Source organism: Populus alba, chromosome 5 (genome assembly GCF_005239225.2).
Source record: "Populus alba chromosome 5, ASM523922v2, whole genome shotgun sequence".
Taxonomy (NCBI): Eukaryota; Viridiplantae; Streptophyta; class Magnoliopsida; order Malpighiales; family Salicaceae; genus Populus; species Populus alba.
The window spans coordinates 5,512,808-5,532,622 of NC_133288.1; the positions used below are offsets into that span (position 1 = coordinate 5,512,808).

The 19,815-nt window shown below is 33.6% G+C and overlaps 2 protein-coding genes across 5 annotated transcripts; both read right to left on the minus strand.

Moving 5' to 3' along the window:
* Nucleotides 1-1,684: 1,684 nt before the first annotated feature.
* Nucleotides 1,685-6,722, minus strand: LOC118031431 (pentatricopeptide repeat-containing protein At4g39952, mitochondrial). 3 transcript variants are annotated; one of them, XR_012169944.1, is made up of 4 exons: nucleotides 6,590-6,656; nucleotides 6,394-6,461; nucleotides 2,012-5,937; nucleotides 1,685-1,913 (listed from the first exon to the last, which is right to left on the minus strand). XR_012169944.1 is itself a non-coding variant. In XM_035035855.2 (2 exons), exon 2 carries the CDS (start codon nucleotides 4,943-4,945, stop codon nucleotides 2,606-2,608), a length of 2,340 nt encoding a protein of 779 aa, XP_034891746.1. In that variant the 5' UTR covers nucleotides 4,946-5,937; nucleotides 6,590-6,722; the 3' UTR covers nucleotides 1,685-2,605. The 3 variants fall into 3 exon arrangements, 1 of the variants encoding a protein (XP_034891746.1); XR_012169943.1 differs by lacking the exon at nucleotides 6,394-6,461 and having other exon boundaries at nucleotides 6,590-6,722; XM_035035855.2 differs by lacking the exon at nucleotides 6,394-6,461 and having other exon boundaries at nucleotides 1,685-5,937; nucleotides 6,590-6,722.
* LOC118031439 (uncharacterized) lies at nucleotides 6,529-13,150 on the minus strand. Of its 2 annotated transcripts, none has more exons than XM_035035868.2 (4): nucleotides 12,300-13,150; nucleotides 7,484-7,576; nucleotides 7,292-7,359; nucleotides 6,529-7,059 (listed from the first exon to the last, which is right to left on the minus strand). In XM_035035868.2, the coding sequence occupies exons 1-4, from the start codon at nucleotides 12,930-12,932 to the stop codon at nucleotides 6,897-6,899; spliced, it is 957 nt and encodes a 318-aa protein (XP_034891759.1). In that variant the 5' UTR covers nucleotides 12,933-13,150; the 3' UTR covers nucleotides 6,529-6,896. The 2 variants fall into 2 exon arrangements, with proteins under 2 accessions (XP_034891759.1, XP_034891769.1); XM_035035878.2 differs by lacking the exon at nucleotides 12,300-13,150 and adding an exon at nucleotides 9,046-10,234.
* Between the last annotated feature and the right edge of the window lie 6,665 nt (nucleotides 13,151-19,815).

The window sequence follows — 19,815 nt, forward strand, 5'->3', positions numbered from 1 at the left end:
AGCCTATAAGCACACATTTAGCCCCTCATTTTAAGCTCATTGCTTCATTGTCTCCACACACAAAGGATGAGCATAAACATATTGCTCAAATTTTGTATACAAATGCAGTTGGTACATTAATATATGCAACGGTCTGTCTGAGACTGAAATTTCACATACTTTTAATATGGTGAGCAGGTATATACATGATCTGAAAAAAGGTTACTGATAAGTAACAAAATAGATCATATGATACATTCATGGCACAACTAATATTGGTTTAAAGTTTAAAAGACAGAATCAAACATAATGTAGTTAGTTATGTGGACTCAAACTATACTGGTGGCTTGGACAAGTGTTGTTCCACTATAGGCTATGTATTTACACTTGCTAGAGGACCTGCAAGTTAGAGGTCAATGTTACAATCAACAATATCTTTGTCAACTACCAAGGCATAGTAAAAGACTTGAGAATTGTTCAAAAGCACAAGAATGCCCATTATGATAGGCAAAATACTATTTATCTTGCAAAAGAACCAAGTTAATCATTCCTGCACCAAGCACATCAATTTTTGATTTCATTTTGCTCAAGAAATTATGGATGAAAGGGATATTCTACCATAAAAGTTGGTGCTACAAATAATATGGCTGACATGCTCACAAAAGTTGTTTTAGGAATCAAGTTCCAACACTGCATGAACTTAGTTAATATCACTCGGTGTTAAGTACCCTCGAGGTGGATGGCATCATATGACGAATTGAAGGCATCATTGAGTGATCACTAGGATTGGATGGAAAAATCTCGCCAGGTTAGAGATTTATGGCAATTTGTCTAGATTTCCCCACTTCTGTATCTCCATAACTATGCCGACCTTTAACCACCAACTTCCACTCTCCAACTATCTCCTCTTTAACTCTCCAGCTCCAAACCTCCAACTTCACACATAATGGCACCGCTTTTAGTCCCTATAAATAGGAGGCTCCCGCTTGTAGAAAAAATCAAGTGAGAGTGAGATTAATTGAGTGTGTGAGAAGCGAGCAACTTGCAAGAGAGAAAAGAGATAGAGAGCTTTGTCTTGATTTTGTATTGAGGTTTTGGTGAGTGATTGTATCATTCCTTTAATATAGTGAAATTCACTGCTCCATGAAAATACCGCGTCAACAAACAGATTTCACCATATTTTACCGTTGAAATCTGGGAGAGAATGTATCCGAAGTGGTGGCCAATGTGATGCTTGTGAAGAAAGCAAATGGGAAGTGGAGAAAACGTGTAGGCTTTACCACCCTAAATAAAGCTTGTCTGAATGATAGTTACCCCTCTTGAGAATTAATCAACTTGTGGATTCAACGGTCGACCATCATATGTTGAGTTTTTTAGATTTGTTTTACAGGTATATCACCAAATTAAGATGAAAGATGAAGTTAAAGAGAGAACGTCTTTCATCACATATGAACTCAGTCGCATCACAGCCTTGCAAACTCGAAGCATCATGGCGAACTTCATTTTCTGGTGAACTGGCCCAAATTTTTAATCAGATAAACAAGTAAATGCCCATAAGGGTTTTTTCTTTTATCGAATTCACAATAAGTATTTGTAAATAAAAGATGCAGAAAATAGCAGAAACGCTATAGTAATGAAGTGTCAAATCTTTCTCATAAATAGCACTTAGTAGTGGATTCCTATAATAGCAAGAAAACATCATTCATGAGATTAAAGCATGATTGTCATTGACTTGGAGAAACCAGCAGAGTGCATGCACAAGAAGGTGATATACTCTAGCAAATTAGACCATCTAATTATATCATGACTAAAGAAAAGCTGACGTTATTTATTACACAACACTAACTCCAGATGGCGAATGAACATACTGAATGGTAACTCTCACAGGCTAGCATAAGATGCCTTCTGTCACCATCGCTCTCCTTCAAGTACCACTGCAATATCAATTACAAATTGAAAATCATATCAAGCGTAAAATTTGCAAGTAGAGAAAGAAGAATTAATGCATAGAGCTGCAAGACTAGTTGAAAACCTGTCAGTTACAACATCTTCCAGAAGATAGCAGCACGTACTCCAGGACTAGAACGTAAATGATGGCACCTATTCCAAAGCAATCTGACAAAACCTCCTCACAGAAACCTCTAGGATTTAAAATCCATGGATTTCTGAATGTTGATAGAGTACGTAAGTTTCAACATTATCAAACTGGCTCCTTGAAGCTTCAAATATATTCTTATTGTCACTTGTTGCAACCCCAGTTTTGTTTATCAGAAACCTCTGGCAGTGTTTGAACTAGTCAAACTGGCAATTATTGCCCCAGTAAGTGTTCAACAGGTTTTTATGATGATGAGTCTGCTTAAGTACTTCGCATTGACAACACCCAAACACCATGGAAAATGATACAAGGCTGCAACCCACTGTGATGAACAAGATTACCCGCAAGATGCGTTCTTGCAATTCTAGTTATGACCATCAATTCTTGGCCCTAACAATCTGTATACAGAGCTCTTTTCAGGTCAGAAAATGTCACATTTAAGGTAGCCTGCAAAACTCCTCGTGTACTTAAATGAGTTTAATGTTCAATGGAGATATGCCAACAATAACAAATGACATTCCCTCTAATAAGCTACACTGCACTCCAACCAGCTCTCTTCCCTATTCCCCTTTCCTTCATCAGTTCCCTTGCTCTTTCAGCCTCATCCCATTTTCCCATAGAACCATACATGTTGGAAAGCATTATATAGTGCCCATCATTTTCTGGGTCAGATTCAATAGCACATTTTGCCACCCTTATTCCTATCTCAATTTCATTATGAATTTTACAAGCACTTAACAAAGTTCCCCAAACACCTCCATCAGGACAAATTGGCATTGACTGAACCAGATCTTCGGCTTCTTGTAGGTTACCTGATCTTCCAAGAAGATCTGCCATACAAGCAAAATGCTTTAGATTGGGTTTTATAGAATAATATTGCATTCTATCGAACAATTGCTTCCCTTCATCAACATATCCTGCATGAGTGCAAGCTGAGAGAAGTGATAGAAAGGTAATTGCATTCGGTTTAACATTTGATTGCTCCATTTGTTGGAAAACCTCCATTGCAGAATTTGCATCTCCATGCAGTCCATAACCTGAGATCATTACATTCCAAGAAATGACGTCTTTCTCCTTCATTGAGTTGAACAATTCTCTTGATTGTTCAAGTTGACCACATTTTGCATACATATCAACCAATGCAGTACCAAGAGAAACATTGAGCTCAAATCCTCCTTCCTTAATATATTGGTGAACCATTTTTCCTTTCTCTAAGGATGGGAGATGACAGCAAGCTGAAAGAACTATAACCAATGTTGCTGAATTAGGGTTTAATTTTTCTGAAATCATTTCATCGAATAATGTGATAGCCTCTGCGTAGTGCCCACTGTGAGTATATGATGAGATCAAGGTGTTCCATGTGACAACATCTCTCTGCGTCCTACAAAACATTTTCCATGCATTGGACAAATTACCACCTTTTCCGTACATGTCTATAAGTGAATTGGCGATTGAGACATCTTCATCCACTAAATTCTTAATTATGTAACAATGAACTGATCGACATAGATTAAACAGTCCCAATTTAGAGCACGAAGAAATGACAGAGACCAAGCTGTTTGAATCAGCTTCAATGCCTAGATCTCTCATCTCCCTAAATAATTCTATACACTTCCCTTCTATTCCCATCTTACCATATCCAAAAACCATAGTGCTCCATGACTCTTTACTCCATTCATGTACACCATCAAAAAGCCTCTCTGCAGGGTTTAAAGTTCCAAACTTGCAATACATGGATAACAAAGCATTGTTAACCGTATCGTCCAAAACATAGTTTCTCCTTACAATAAGTCCATGAAAGGCTTTTCCCTCTCTCACCATCATGGAATTACCAAAACCCAAAAGGATGCAACTTACAACAATCCCATCTGGATACACATCATCAACCTGCATATCCCAAAACAGGTTTAAGCACTCATTCATAAACCCAAATCTTGCACAAACACCAATTACTGATGTCCATGAGAAAACATCTTTATCTACAACTTGACAAAAAGAATTATAAGCCTCTTCAACATTCCCACACTTGGAATACATTGACAAAAGAGAAGATTGAACAGCTTGAGAGCACCCAAGTCCAGTTTTCACAGCTAAACCATGCAGACACCTTCCTGCAATCATAGCGCCCAAATTCCCACAAGCTTGATACCCACCTTCTAGTGTCCTAGAATTAACCTTCTCACCATTCCCACCAATCCTATGCATCTCACAAAGACACTCCAAACCCTTCTCACTGTCATCATTATGCACATACCCAATTACAAGTGCAGTCCAAGACACCACATCTCTAACAACAATTTCATCAAACATAAGAGATGCATCCTCCATAATCCCACATTTAGCGTACATGTAAACAAAAGATGACCCAACCGCAGAATTTTCCGCAAAAAGGCCAGATTTTGAGACCAGCCCATGAATGTATTTTCCCTCTTCAAGCCACAAAAGCTCAGCACAAGTGGCTACAATCATGGGAATTGTAAATTGGTTTGGTGGGGTATTATCATACCGCATTTGGATGTAAAAGTCAAAAGCTTTGAAGTAATTCCCATTGGAAAAGTGAGATTTGATGATTGAATTCCAAAGAAAGGTGTCTTTTTTATTTGTTGAGTCAAAAACATAGGTGGATGAATGGGGTTTTCTGAAAGATGCATAGAGAGAGATAAGTTTTGATGATATAAAAACATTGTTTGCATTGCCAGTAGTGATTATGAGAGCATGGGATTTGTATAGAGATTGGAGAGTTTGGGTCTGGTTAGAGAGAAATGAGTCTATGAGACAGTTAAGGTAGTTAGAAGATGAATGGTAAGAAATTTGAAAAGGAGAGGGAAAAAGGCGTCTAAAGAGATGGTGGGCGGGTTTAAGGATTACCATGTCTCTGTCTCCGATCGCAGAGAGAGGTATGAATTATTGTGCTGTAGTTGTAGTATTAGTCGTTTTTCTAAATTTTAATTGCAGGAGAGACACTAATGTCTCCCTTGGTCTTCGGATTTTCTAATAAATTAGTTTAAGTTATCCCAATTTATACATAGAATTCTTTGAGCAATAACACATTGGTTTTGAGAAAGATTCAAGTACCATTTCGGAAAGAGAGCAAATCTCATTAACTTAGGGCCGCTGTTTTTCCTCCTTGTTTTTACATTTATAAACACAAACATATAGACTTAACTAAGGATTTACATATTCATATCGTTTTTCCTCTTATTTAGCCTCTTCAAAAAACATTTTTACTTAACCCTGCCGGGAGGTGGCCTTCTGTGGGGGAGTCTTGTTGTGAGCTTCCACTCACCTGCCTTTGTGAGCTTCCAAACCTGTCTCTGTGAAGGTCCATGAGGTTTAATATGGTTACTTCCTCATGGACAGAGGAGGAACCTGGCCTTGGTTGAGTGGGTTTAGTAGATTACTTGCTGCTAAACACAGCTCTTTCCTCTTTCCTCTTGCCTCTTGCCTCTTGCAGTGGCAAAAATAAATTCTTAATGTCAAACTATGCGGTGCTATGGATAGCAAAAGGATTTTAGAGATTGACCCCAAAAGTCTTTATACGAGCTGCTGCCTGAAATAGCAGCACTAGGACATCCAACTGGGCTTCAGGACACAAAAGTAGCCGTGGCAAGGACCGCATTTTACATCACATGCAAGGATACAGCCCAGGTGTTTACTGTTTAGCTCAAGAACAAAACAAACAAAATAAAAATCCTCAAAAGCATACAACGATTGCTTAATTTCCTCCTTCCGACACATCAAACTCTCCATGGAAAATCTTCTATCGTTCAACATCATCGTCCCTTTATTTGTTTGTGCAGTCAAAAAATCAATACCACCACGGAGTGCGCTACCTACAGCCCGCAGAATTTATTACCTGCAGCCTGCAGAATCTATTTAATCAATAAATGTAAAGAACAAACATAATTTAACATGATAAATATATTTTATATTTTAATATTAAATCATAATATTATTAATAAAAATATATTAATTATACTAAAAAATTAATCACTCAAAAATTAAATCAAATTACTAATAACTTTTTAGATATATATCTATATCTCCATCGACCAACTATACAAGGAATAAAGCATTTAAGCCTGGAATATAATTCATTCATGAGTGTAACACTCTCCCTCCATGTGCATTAGACTGATGGAAAGAGCACCAAAAAACCCTGAACTTCTGTGATCATAGCTATGAAAGTGGTTTCCAAATACTTCTTCTTCAAGTAGTTCCATTCACCATGTTTTCTTTCTAATAAAAATTGTTTAATCACTCTTCAGCTTTGACTCCCTTTTCAACTCCCTCAAATTCCAAGTTTCATAATTCCTCACCATTCAAACAACTTCCAAAAGGCTTTGATTTGAGGTAGAGCAAAGGACTGTGAGTTCAACATCCATGCCTATGATGGTGTAGAAAAAGGGCAGTTCAGCTTTCATTCAGTAACATACGAAGAAGCAATTTTTGGATAAGCCTATAATTAATATAGAATATTATAAATAAATTAAAACTAAATGTGCTTATACATACAGAGATACAGAGGAGCATCCAAAACTCTGTCAGCAACAAAAGGAATGCAACAATCACAGAAAAATTTCTCCAGTTTTTGCAGTGCAAACTCTTCGAAATAGGAGGCTGCAAGTGTTGCCTAACCAGTTTCCTCAGAGATGGGGGGGGGTCATAGCTCAAATCTCTTTGAATTGATCTACTTTTTCGTCTCTCAATAACTAAATGAGTACATTTATAAGCTTCGAATTGTCTTCAGTGCACGCAAGTTGCAATCTAAATAGAGAAATCAGAAAGTCTTGAGTTCTCCTCATCATTCTAGGTAGGTATTTCAATCTGACTTAGTACCGTTTCCATGGCTTGCTTGCTTTGATAAAGGATGACTGCCAATGAAGAAAGACTTTAAGTGCTTATACAGCTCCTTAGGCCTCTCTGCATTGAGTGCATGGCCGACATTCTTTATTATCACTAATTCTGCATTATCTCTGATATGCCTGCACAGGTCAATGAAGAAAAATCATTAACTTATTATTGCATCAACTAGCACAGTTACTAACCACAAAAGTCCCAGTTGATTGCTGAATAGATGACCATATCAGGAAGGGGAGTAGGTAGAGCAGGTTCCAAGATTGTTCAAAAGTGGATGCTTTTATGTTCTTTCCTATTAGATAGATATGAAAGCTTGAAAAGTACACTGAGCTGAACAGGTACTCAAGAATTGATTACCTTTCTAATCTGTGTGCCAATTCCAGGGGGAAAACCTGGTCATGTTCTCCCCAGATTATTAGTGTAGGCTGCATAGAGGAAAAATACTCCTTTTAGAAGGTGCTCAAGAAGATCAACAACAGCTAAATTTAAACCAGAAAATATTCACACATATATGTATTGGAATTGAAAGAGGTGTTAATATTACAGTACCTGAGTTATCTTAGGAAGATCTGACATCTTTCTATCTTTGTGTAATGCCTGGATTAATTCTTCCTTCTCTTGACGGAATTCAGTGCACATTACCTGTTCACAAAACAAAAATGATGACAAAACTTCCAAACACGACTCATTCTACTTCAGAACAACTTGCATGCAACATAAACGAATATTGTGCAAATTTGAGACAAAAAAGAAAGATGAAAATGAAATAGCACTAGATGTGACAGAATTCCACTTTCTGCAGCAACGAGATGTTTTTTGAGTCACATGCACTCGGTCAATGAACTACAGTCAACACACATCAAGGGCCTCTTTGAAGGCATTTGACATGATGCCGAAGATGAGAATGGCGAGGCCAGGTGAAAAATCAAAAAACAAAAATGTAGCAACCTCTAGAAAAGACTAGCTACATTAATGAGAAATGTGCTAAGACATATGCAATTCATATTAACTTCTCAATCTTCAGGCCAAGTAGCATGGAATTTCAAAGCCCTCGCTATTCTTTCTAATTAACTTGAAATTCTCTTGCAGGAATGTCTTAGTACTACTCTTCAAGACCATCACCTCTGTAGCTTTGGCTTCTTTGGATATCATCATTCTATATAATAAGCAGCCTAACAGATTTCCTAATCAGTTGTTTATGATCATCTCAAAATCACTCTTAGTACAATAGTATAAAAAAAAAAAAAAAAAAAACACTGCTCATTTTGCAGATTTACGAATACACTCTCTTTTGCCCCACTATTTTGATGCCATGCGAGCTCTTTCTCTCTAAAATTCACAGCAATCAAATTATCTGCTGCAGGGTCATTCAGGGCCAAACTTTTTCTCACCCACGCTCAATAGTAGATACAGAGTTAAGCTTCATTAACAACTACTCTGTCCAGCGCAATGAAATTGTGCCCCCCCACAGAAAAGGATAGGTAAGAGTCACCACTAGGGTCATTAAAAACCATACAATAAAACTGTGCCCGCGCACAAGAGGAAAGGTCGGTAGACTAAAATGTGAAGGTAGTTAGAAATTAAATCACAAATTCAACTTCAATGAATATGACAATTTTTTGCTAAAATCCTAAAGAATTAAATACAACTATTTTCCTTTCCAAGCTTAATACGCATTTGTTTTTAATCTGAAAGTACAATCAATACTCTTCCACACATGAATCTACAAAGTCTCAAATGCATTACAAGTGTGTTCAAAGCAACATCTAAGATCATCATAACTTCATTGCTATGAAAGCATTGACGATTATGCACTATTGAAAGGGTTCGTCTGGCGCATGCTTGTGCTCTTAGGAAGTGTGGTTGTCCTGTTTTTGGCCGTAGGTTCAATCTAAAAGTCGAGAATTCAGACGTGAATGATAGTGAATTTTTCAAAACGTTTTTATGAATATGAAGTATAAACTAATTAAGTGCACATTTTAGCTTTTCTCATTATTAAAGAAAAAAAGAAAATGCAACTTTTTTTTATTCTTTCTTCTTAGTTTTATAGCAGGAGATGTCATCTATCCAATTTGAAGTGTGCACCGAACTCATGAAAGCTTGAAACTAACCTCGATAAAATCTTGAAGAAAACAAGAGGGCATACTGGATGGTGGTTTATAAAAAGACAACCTCACCAACTGTCTAGCTTTTTCAGGTGTTTGTGGAATCAAGACCTTGGCAGCTTCCTCAATACTTGTCACCACCTTAAACACTCCTCCTTGACCTACATCCTTCTCTTCGAAACAAACCCCGGCACATCCTAGAGCCACGCGCCCCACGCGCTCTTTAAACTGTGCCGCCATGCTATACGCCACGAACCCGCCGTAGCTCAGCCCAAACACGTCCATCTTGGTTACTTTTTGGGCTTCCATTAGGCTCATAACGCATTGTGCTTGGAACGACTCGGACCTTTCTGCTCTTGTTGTGTAGGATTCTCCGAAGAATAGGAGGTCCGGTACATAAACGTTGAATCTGGGCATGAACTGGGGGATTATACCGTTGAATTGCCACATTGCGTTGGCACCGAAGCCGTGGATTAATAGTAACGTAGGTCTTGATGGGTTGTGTCTCTTTGGGATCCAACAGTGCATGATCGTGCCGTCGCCGAGGTCGGTTGTGGATGATTTTAGGCCTGCTCGAGTGAAGGAGTAACGGTAGCATGAGTCCTGTGTTGCAGCAAAACTAAAGCACTTTGCCATCGGGGTAAGTTTCTATAGGGGAGGGGATTAGCGAGGGATAGGGGGTTCTTGTGCGGTTTTAGTTTCAGAAATATTTTGTGATCAGCTTGGTGAAAAATAAAAGATGGTGGAAGAATTATACGGATTCTATTATGATGAGAATATATGAAAAAACGTGAGCGAAAGAGAAAGATGATCGGTGGTGGTGGTGGTGGTGGTGGTGGTGGTGGTGGTAAGGAAGTGTTTGGCAGTGTCTTCTATGGGGATGGGGGAGTAAAACATTTTAAGTTACTTCAGAGGTCGTCCTCTGATTTCTGGTTTTGTAGATTTTTCTTCTTCTTTTTTTCTCTTGTAGAGGTGTTTTTATTTTTAGGCTTCTTAATGAGACAAGTAAAACTCTCTTCTTTTTACAATTACAGAACCTGGTTTTGCGGATCTGGTCCTTGTCTGGAACCATTTAAAAAAAAAAATCAACACAAAGTTAACTAAATTTAACCCAATTAATTGAATCGGTCAATTTACAATATAGTTGAAATTTAGTTTGATTTTTTATAAAAAATAAATAAATTAATTAGGATTAATTTGTTTAACCTGAATCTTAAACCCGAACATGATTCTTTTTGGATTTTATAACTTTGTATTTTTTTAGTAATATTATCTTGAATGTTAAAGGATTTTTTATTTCATGGTTGTTAAAAAAAAATTTTTTTCAGTTTTTTCATCTAAATTGTACCTTTGTGTTATATTAATTAATTTGGGTTAATATTTTTTTTTTTCTTCTATTCAAGTTCAAAGCAATTTTTCTTCTCAACTTGTGTTTTTTACCTGAATTAGGAAAGTCTTTCAATTTGATTTTTTTTTTTTTAGTTGAATGAAGATATATAGAATGAATTTTGTTTCGGATAGTCTTTTTTTTTTTTTTTCTCTCATTTGTTAATTTTAATTTAGTATATGTAATAGTATAATAGTCTTAGGTCCAAAAGTAAATCCGATTATGTTAAACTAAAATAACAATTTAAAAAATTTATAATTTTTTATTTGACTATTGTATTCTTTTAAAATATTTATATGAATTTCTAGTCGTTAGTACTTTAACTATTAAATCTTGATTTTAAATCTTAAAATATAACAGGCAGTAAATTATTTTTTTAACTTTTTTAACTTTTATTATTGTTGACTAACTTGACTTATATGCTTTCCAACTAATCTAACAAAACAAAGAGGGTTTTTTTTTGCATTGGTCTCACATGTTTTTCAAGCATTGTTTCTCTTACACATATACTAGGCATTGTTCCTTAATTAAATGTCTAAAAATGATTAAGTATAATTTAATCAACATAGTTATTATATGCATATAGATATGAATTGAAATAGGTTTGATTTTGATGAATTGACATGTATTTTGCTTTTAATTTTACATGAAAGATTTAGAATTATTGTGTAACTCAATTGATTTTTAACAGTGAATTATTGTGTAGTTGTTTTAATTATTATGTAGACACTATGATAAAAAATCCAGCAGATTCATATTAAATTAACATGTCACTGGACAAATATTTCAAGCATAAATCTATTGAGAATGAATAGTCAATCAAACTTCAAGTCATGTAACTCAATCAAGTTCATATTGAAATCAACCCTACATTCTCCTTGTTAACCCTGACTTAAAAAGACAATTTATGAATACATATAATAATAGAGATGCAATTTGAAGAGCTTATCTACAAAAGGTCTTTGTCAACCTTCACACTATGATTTTCCATATATGTTTGAATTGATTTCTAATGCATGTTTACATAATATAGTATTTGTTAATAATTTACCCTCTTATTTAAAAAATTCTGGTTCCGCCACTGTTCACAAGTTATTTTTATTTGACTATTGTTTTAAAATTTTTTATCATGGGATTTTAATTTTGAAAATCTTGATAATTTTATGATTTTTTTTTATGAAATAATAGAACAATTAATCTTAAATTTAAATAAATATTACAATTAAAAACCGTGATATCAATGAAACAATTTCACGATTCTCAATGCATTGACAAATATACTATCTTACCAAAACTTTTGACTTAAATGTTATTTCACTATTTATTTATTTGCATTTTACATGCGAATTGCACAATTTATCCATTTATTTTATGAACCAATGCACGTGACCAATGGAATTGTTCATGTTTTTGGCTTTTCTTGTTGTTTTTTCTAATGCTGACAGGGATCCATTGGATGATATTAATTTGTTGACGAGGAGAGGGCAATAAAGACCAGACGTGAAGGGAGCTTTACGAGATGACATTTGATCTAACTCTATACATGTCCTAAAATCATCGCAAAACCAAGGAAAATTAGGAACGATTGTTTGAAACACCTTGCTCCATAGTTGAATATTCGAAACATTTGATTTGAAAGCTACATCTCGTGTTTCAAGCATTCAATCTATTATTCTTCTTCTTGATTTTTTTTTTTTGGGGGGGGGGAACAGTATGCGATGAAGCTAGTCACATGTTCATCAGGAAAAATTAATTTTCCTATTATTACGCGTATCAGCAGCAATGTAAAGAATAATTTATAATCAAGCACTGTATTCTCTAGAATCAATATCGATGGATAAAATATTATGTTATAGAACACACGATGACTAACCTCAATGAAGTCCCAGAGAAAACAAGAAGGCATGCTAGGTGGTGGTTTGTAAAATGACAACCTCACCATCTCCCTGGCTTTCTCTGGTGTTTGCGGCAGCAAAATACTGACAGCCTCCTCCGCCGTTGTCACCTTAAACACCTTTATGCTCCCCTCGTCCTTCTCTTCAAAACAAACCCCGGCACACCCTAGAGCCACGCGCCCCACGCGCTCTTTAAACTGTGCCGCCATGCTATACGCCACGAACCCGCCGTAGCTCAGCCCAAACACGTCCATCTTGGCTACGTTTTGGGCTTCCATGAGGCGCATAACGCATTGTGCTTGGAACGACTCGGACCTTTCTGCCCGTGTTGTGTAGGATTCTCCGAAGAATAGGAGGTCCGGCACATAAACGTTGAATGTGGACATGAAATGAGGGATTAGACCGTGGAATTGCCACATGGCGTTGGCACCGAAACCGTGGATTAGTAGTAGCAGCGTAGGTATTGTTGATGGGTTGTGCATCTTCGGAATCCAGCAGTGCATGATCGTGCCGTCGCCGAGATTGGTTGTGGATGATTTCAGGCCGGCTCGTTTAAAGCAGTACCTGTAGTATGAGTCTTGTGCTGCAACGAAACTGAAACACCTTGTCATCGTGGGTAGCAATGTGTGCCTGTTTTTGGATTTTGGTTCACATATACTAGATAATTCAGGGGAAAAAACGTTTTGTCATGATTGGTTAGTGAAAAGAGTGAGAGACAGAGTGATAAAGGAATTTTATTTTTATTTTTTTTATTTTTTCGGTGCTTAAAGAAGCAACAAGATTGCTTTTTAGTGGATGAAATTTGGGGTGATGCAGTTGGACCTCTGATTTGTTTACAAAGCTTTCTTCTTCTTCTTAGGTTCTTGGAAGACAAATGAAAAAAGTATTTTCTCTCCAGTGTGACACGAACTTCATTGTGCCAATATTTCATTTTACATGCAACCTAAATCATAATATCAAGATAAATAGATAAAAAAAAAGTAAAAAAATTCACTTCAAATAGAATTAAAATTAAATATTGAAATTAAGGGAAAAAAACCTAAATTTATGAGATTAATATATAATTTAATAAAAAAAATCATAAAAAATTACAAAATATGGTTCCTAAAACAACTAATACTAAGAATGAAATTGAAAAATAAACTAAATAATAAAAAAAAATTATTAAATGATAAAATAAAAATAAAAAAACAAAACAAAAAAAATCAAAATTTTATTCAAGTTAATAGTTTAGCCACGCATTGTAATGTTATGTTAATAATATACTTAAGTCACTGCCACACTATGTTGCATATTGAATCAAATTTATTTTGGACATGTAAAAAATATATTTAAATATTGTTGATTTATTTTTTTAATATAAAAAATATAACTATATGAAAATTGACTTGATGTAACCTGATTGACTAAACAAGTTTAAAGACAACTCGAACATCGATAAAAATAATTTGACTAAAAAAAAAATCAAGATGATATTTTTTTAAGATATTAAAATGACAACATACTAATCAACTACGGTTAACTTGGGATAACCTGTCTAATCCACTATTCATATAATGAGACTTTATAGAACATATATAAAAAAAAATATTTTTTTCATTAAACCTAATTATCTGAATAAACTTACTGTTGTAGGATGAAATTGAAAATAAAACTCAACTAAAAAAAAAGTGAGTTCAATCAACCCAGGTTAGCATATTAAACTTGGGTTATAAGATTAGGATCAACACAGGTTAACCTTTCTAATCCGCTACTCAGATCATGAGAACTTGATAAACCTATATAAAAAAAATGTTTTTTATTAAACCTCAATCCTAATCAATTCGATGTTACAAGATAAAATTAAAAACAAAAACTTAACTAAAAAAATAGTTGAGTCAATTTAGATTAACATATCAAACTTAGGCTATGAGACCAGGATAAACCTGTAAAAAAATAGATCAAAACAAATTATAAAACTCTAATTTTCAATCAACTCATTTTAAATCATGAAATTAAAAAAAAAATCAATAAAAAAAACAAAAAAACCATTATAATCAACTGATAAAAATTGTGACATGATCACGAGATATAGATAATGACTCATAGAACGTAAACAAAAGTAAATCATGAAGTTTGATTCACAGTTAACTTAATATTGAAATATAAAATTAAAAAAAATCAACAAAAAAAAAACAAAAACAAAAAACCTGAAGTCAACCAATTTAAACCGCAATCAAAGTCAAAACCGCGATAATCCTATACAAAGTAAATAAAAAAATATGAAATTTAATTTTCAATCACTTTAATGTTGAAAAATTAAATTAAAAAAATAATAACAAAAAATAACTTAAATTAACCCGACTTAACCTGTCAAACCGAGTTAAAAATTAACTCCTTGAAAAGATCAGAATAACTAAATCCTGGAAAAACAAATAATAAAAATTATAAACTTCAAAAAAAAATAATTAAAAAATAATGATGATTACGGTGAAAAATAGCTAGGCATTTTGGTATTTAGTCGTAAAGTAAAATGTTTTAGTATATTAATAATAAAGTAGATGTTAATGTTGAATAAAAGCACGTAAAAAGGAGAGGGCCGGTGAAAATGACAAGCGAAGGGACTGTTTGGCAGTTCGCATAGAAAAGGGAAAATGTCATTGTCAGTAGCAGATACCGTTTTGAGTAGTGTGTTTACATTTGATTTGTTAATTTCGAGTTTTGTCAAAGAGTGGTTGCTGGTCAACAAGCTTTTTATTAATTTAATTTATCTTCCCATGTGAAGGGCCAAACCTGGATACCTACGACCATGCTGTCAATGCCAGTCACCGTCACAAGTCTCGGTCTTAACGTTTTACTATTTATTTATTTAATTAATTGTTTGATTAATCAACGAAACTGTGCGTTTCTCATGTGATTTCTCGAAGACGGGCCCGTGAATGATTCATTGGACTCGCACGTGTTTTCAACAGCTGAGGTGTTCACAGCCCACCAATGAAACGGTCCTTCCTCCGCTGATATATTAACATTATATCCTACCCTCCTTTATTGAATCCCCCTCGAACAGAAAATCAAAGGCAATGCTTCGAAAATCTTCTGTTTTTTTGTTAATAATAAATAAGAATTCACCTCGAAAGAGATGGGTTGGACAAAATGAAAGTGATTTATTGTTGTGTTCGGTACAGAATTAAGAATTTAAAGATGAAAAATATATTCAAAAATGTGATGGTGATTATGTTTTAAAAATTTATTTTTGATATTAGTGTATTAAAACAATATAAAAATATTAAAAAAAATATTAATTTAAAGAAAAAAATAATAATAATCAATATTTTTAAAACAAACAAGCAAAAATGTTAAGAAAAGTAAGATTTAAAGGTAAAGTATCAGGGATGTAAAAAATGTAAAAAGCGTATAAATTAAATCAATATTTAAATAAATAATATTATACTTACAATCCAAAATAAAAGGCGTAAAAAACCCCCTACAAATTGTGTCAAACACGCGTGAAAGAGATGAAAAGTTGCCCTTTTAATCCCTCCCTGTCCCCGTACGAAACATATCCTAAGATTCTGGGTTTGGGTTTCGTCACTTATTTTTAGAGAGGTGATACATTCTGGTTGGGCAACGATCACTGGGCTGGACCTGATATTAATAATGTCTGATCCGGAGCTTAACTCTGCCTCTCTGAGCCTGTTGGCCGGCCCATCTCCAAATCCCCGCCTCCCTTCTTGTTATTCAATTTTGACGTTTTATTTATCTTCTTCTCTCTTCTTTTCTTCTTCTCCGGTGAGATTCTACCAACCCCATGAGTTATGCATGATTCATGCTCTCAATAAAGAGAGTTCTTTAATGCTATGGGGAAAAAAAGAAAGAAAAAACACCATGAAGATCTGCCACTCACTAGTAGAGTGTATGCAGGGACCCATCAAGTGAATAATTGTAGGTGGAAACACGCTCTCACCTGTCTCTTTGACTTGGACTCGAGCTCAATGATTAACTAAAAGAGCCGAATGTTACTGTAGTTCTGCTGTAATTTGTACGTAACAAAGAGAAAAAGGTTATGGCCGCCGTGTCTATTTTGAGTGAGAGAGTTTAATTTGGCTGGATGGCCTTCTGTTCTCCGAAGAAAACCGTGAAACACCCTTAATTACTTACCTGAACTATTGAAGAAAACCGTGAAACACCCAACCCGTTTACAAGGAGAAACCTTGATGTTCGATGGTGATATTAATGATATTTGGCTTGAGTTATGGATCTTTTGGTGAAATTTCAGTTGTTGCTAGTAATTCGTTGCAAATCTGTTGCTGAATTTAGCAACGGAATTATCCGTTGCTAAATTCAGATGCTAATTGGCCTTTTTTCTAGTAGTGTCCGATATTGCTTGACAAATCTTGATTTTAATTATTTGTAAAGTTGAGAAAAGAAATGATCCAGTTTAGTGGTCTCTTTCATCTCTTGTCTTGTTTTTCTGTTTTTTCTCTTTTTACAGAGGAAACAGATCTACAATGATACACACACACACACACTACAATTCCAGTTTTCCACCACCAGTCACGTTCATACCGTGGAGCACGACGGTGCAGTCATCAGAGAATGGGGACACATGCCTGCGATGAAAGATACATGATCTTTAATTGCTTTGACTGCGTGACTCGATTTTGTATTGACCTAGAAGGTTGACTCGGGAGATAACCCAGTGACCATTCAAGCAAATAAGCTCGAGCCAGGTCTTCCATACGAGGCCTCCGAGCGAGCGGTAAAGATAGCTCGAAAGATTTCTATCACGTAAAGGTCTACCCTTGATTTTCAATGAATTAACAACCTGTGGACCAAGCGATTAATGATGTTTTGACTTGTAGAATACTCCTAACGTACGCTTCTTGTTTTTATTAAAAAAAGAAAAGAAAAGAAAAGGTAATTGTGAGCCTTTATTTTTATATATTTTAATGAATAATGGTTTATTAGCAAAAAAATGCTTGCTTATTTATTTGTTTATTGTCTCTCCATCTATGGAAAGCAACGATAAAGGTGCTTCCTGTTATTTAACTTTACTTGGCATGGGAGGTTGGTACAAGAAGACTGAGTATAAAAAGTTATTAATAACGTTATTTTTTATTTTATTTTTTTTGTATAATTTTTTTAAAAAATTATTATTTGAAAATTTAATTAGTTGAAGATTAAATTTTATGATTTTAAATAGGATGCTTTCAGTATAATAACATGGGTCATGAGAAAGCTAATACAACATTAATTTTCTTTTTTTACTTCCTCGTTTCATATTAGATTTTTTAAAAAAAATTAAATTTTTATAATTTTTTTTATCGAGTTGTTTAAATATTATGATATGGATAGTTAATTTACTTGGTTTTGACTTAATTTTTTTATTGAAAGAATTTCAATTTTTTAAAAACATTATCTTTTATAAAAGATAAAAACCCACTAGGCTTATAACTATAGGCTGAATGAGTTTCATCTCGTGTACCACTAACCCAGATGTTAAAGATAAAGTGTCGTTGATGTTTACCAATTGATATTGACAATTGCCTAAATGTTAGGCACTAGGCGACCGCTTTATTGCACGGCTGCTGGTTTTGTTCTATAAAAATTAGGGGGATGTTTGGTTTGAATGTGTAGTGGTAGTGTGGTACTTTATTTTTATAAAATTCATATATATATATATATATATTATTTTTGTAACATATGAGTTGTGCTTTAAAATAATTATATTTTATAAAAAAATTACCGTACTTCCAAGCCAAATAAAAGGATGGACATAGTTCCAAGCAAATAAATTTATAAATAAATGCATCTACTCAAATAGATAATTAAAAAAAATAAAGACAGCATAATTTGGGGCAAATATTTACCGAACTCCAATTGGGGAAATTGACCAGATTATCTTTGCATTGTATTAATTTGGTTTCGTTTATCTCTCAACTATAGTTGCAGGTTATTGTAGTCATCTACTATGGTTTTTTTTGTTTTTGTTTTTTTTGCCTCATCACATCTTTTTGACAAATAAACATTAAATGGATATCACAAAAAAAAAGTGGCTTTCTAGCAATTTTTTTGTTATTGTTGTGAGATAAAAATGAAAAAAATAATAAGAATAAAGAAGACAACATATATCAGGAGAATATAATAGAATTATACCTTGTAATTATATACAAGATAAAGTGATAATTTTTGTATCTCTATTTGATTGATGGTGAATAAAATGTTATAAAATATAAAAAATTATAATTTACCTTCAACAAGTATTATTATTAAAGTTATATATTTTAAAAAATAATTAGACAATACTTTTTTTTATTAGTTCATATTGAGTATTCAAATTAATAACAATATAATAATTTTAGTTATAAAACCTAAACTATCTTACAAGCTAATTCAAAACCTGACTAACCCAGAACATGGATCAATCCAAGTTTTAAAAATAGAAAAAGGTTTGACCTAGCCTAACCTGAAAAAATTGAGTTGATTCGTATCCAGGAGTAAAATCCAGTCAAAATTAGGGTAAAAAACCCATTGTTTTTTTTTTTTATTTTATTAAAAAGATGTTTTGATAATTTAAAAACAAAAATGGAGCTGATCCCTTGTCACTCGTGACTCGGGTTTTGTCCCAAAATCGATCTCTTAATTGAGTTTTAAAACTATTATAACAACTATTTTTATCTTTATATATTTTAATTTAATATTTTTAAAATAAAAGTTTTTTTTACACTGATATTTTAAGGATAAAAAATAAAAAAATATAATTTTTAGAGATATATGCCATTTTTAATCTTATTTTTTTAAAGTATAACAATTTACTTTAAATTTATTAAAAAAAAATTATTTTTATTTTTTTTTTATTTTTGAACTCTTTTGAAAGTTGAAATTGACTAGGAAAGAAGTTTTATATTTTTGTTACAAGATCTACAACGATTTGGCTGAGACTACATCCACCAACTAACCTTTCTTGTTGATAACCAAATATCACTAGGAAAGAAGTATTATTGCTTTATATAGACATGTTACAACAGGTTAATGCTATTAGTTTAAATTATATTGGAAAAAAAATTGAAAATTTTAAATGATTAATTTAATAACTTACTAAAAGCCAAGTAACTTTTAATTTAATAACTTTTTGGGATAAGTTTTAAAATTTTAATTTACAAATCGGGACCATGGTTTCACCTCAAGTATTTTTTAATTTCAAATATAGTCCCTGTCTCATCAGTAATTATTTTCAAGTGCAATTGGGGTATTCTCCAATCAAAATCTCAAAATTACATGTTTTTTTTTTAATTTTATACACACCATCCACTGATATATTTAAGAGAAATTCTTTTAAATTCATAATCTTCATATGCGCCTTTGCAAATCATATTTTAAATCTTAAATCTTGGAGTGCATGGCCCCCCGTATTTATTGTTTCATGGAAGTATTTATTAGCACAATAAAAAAAAGTTGGTGTACCAAACAAAAAATAAATAAAGATCATATACTCGAATGAGAGAAATTAAAAGC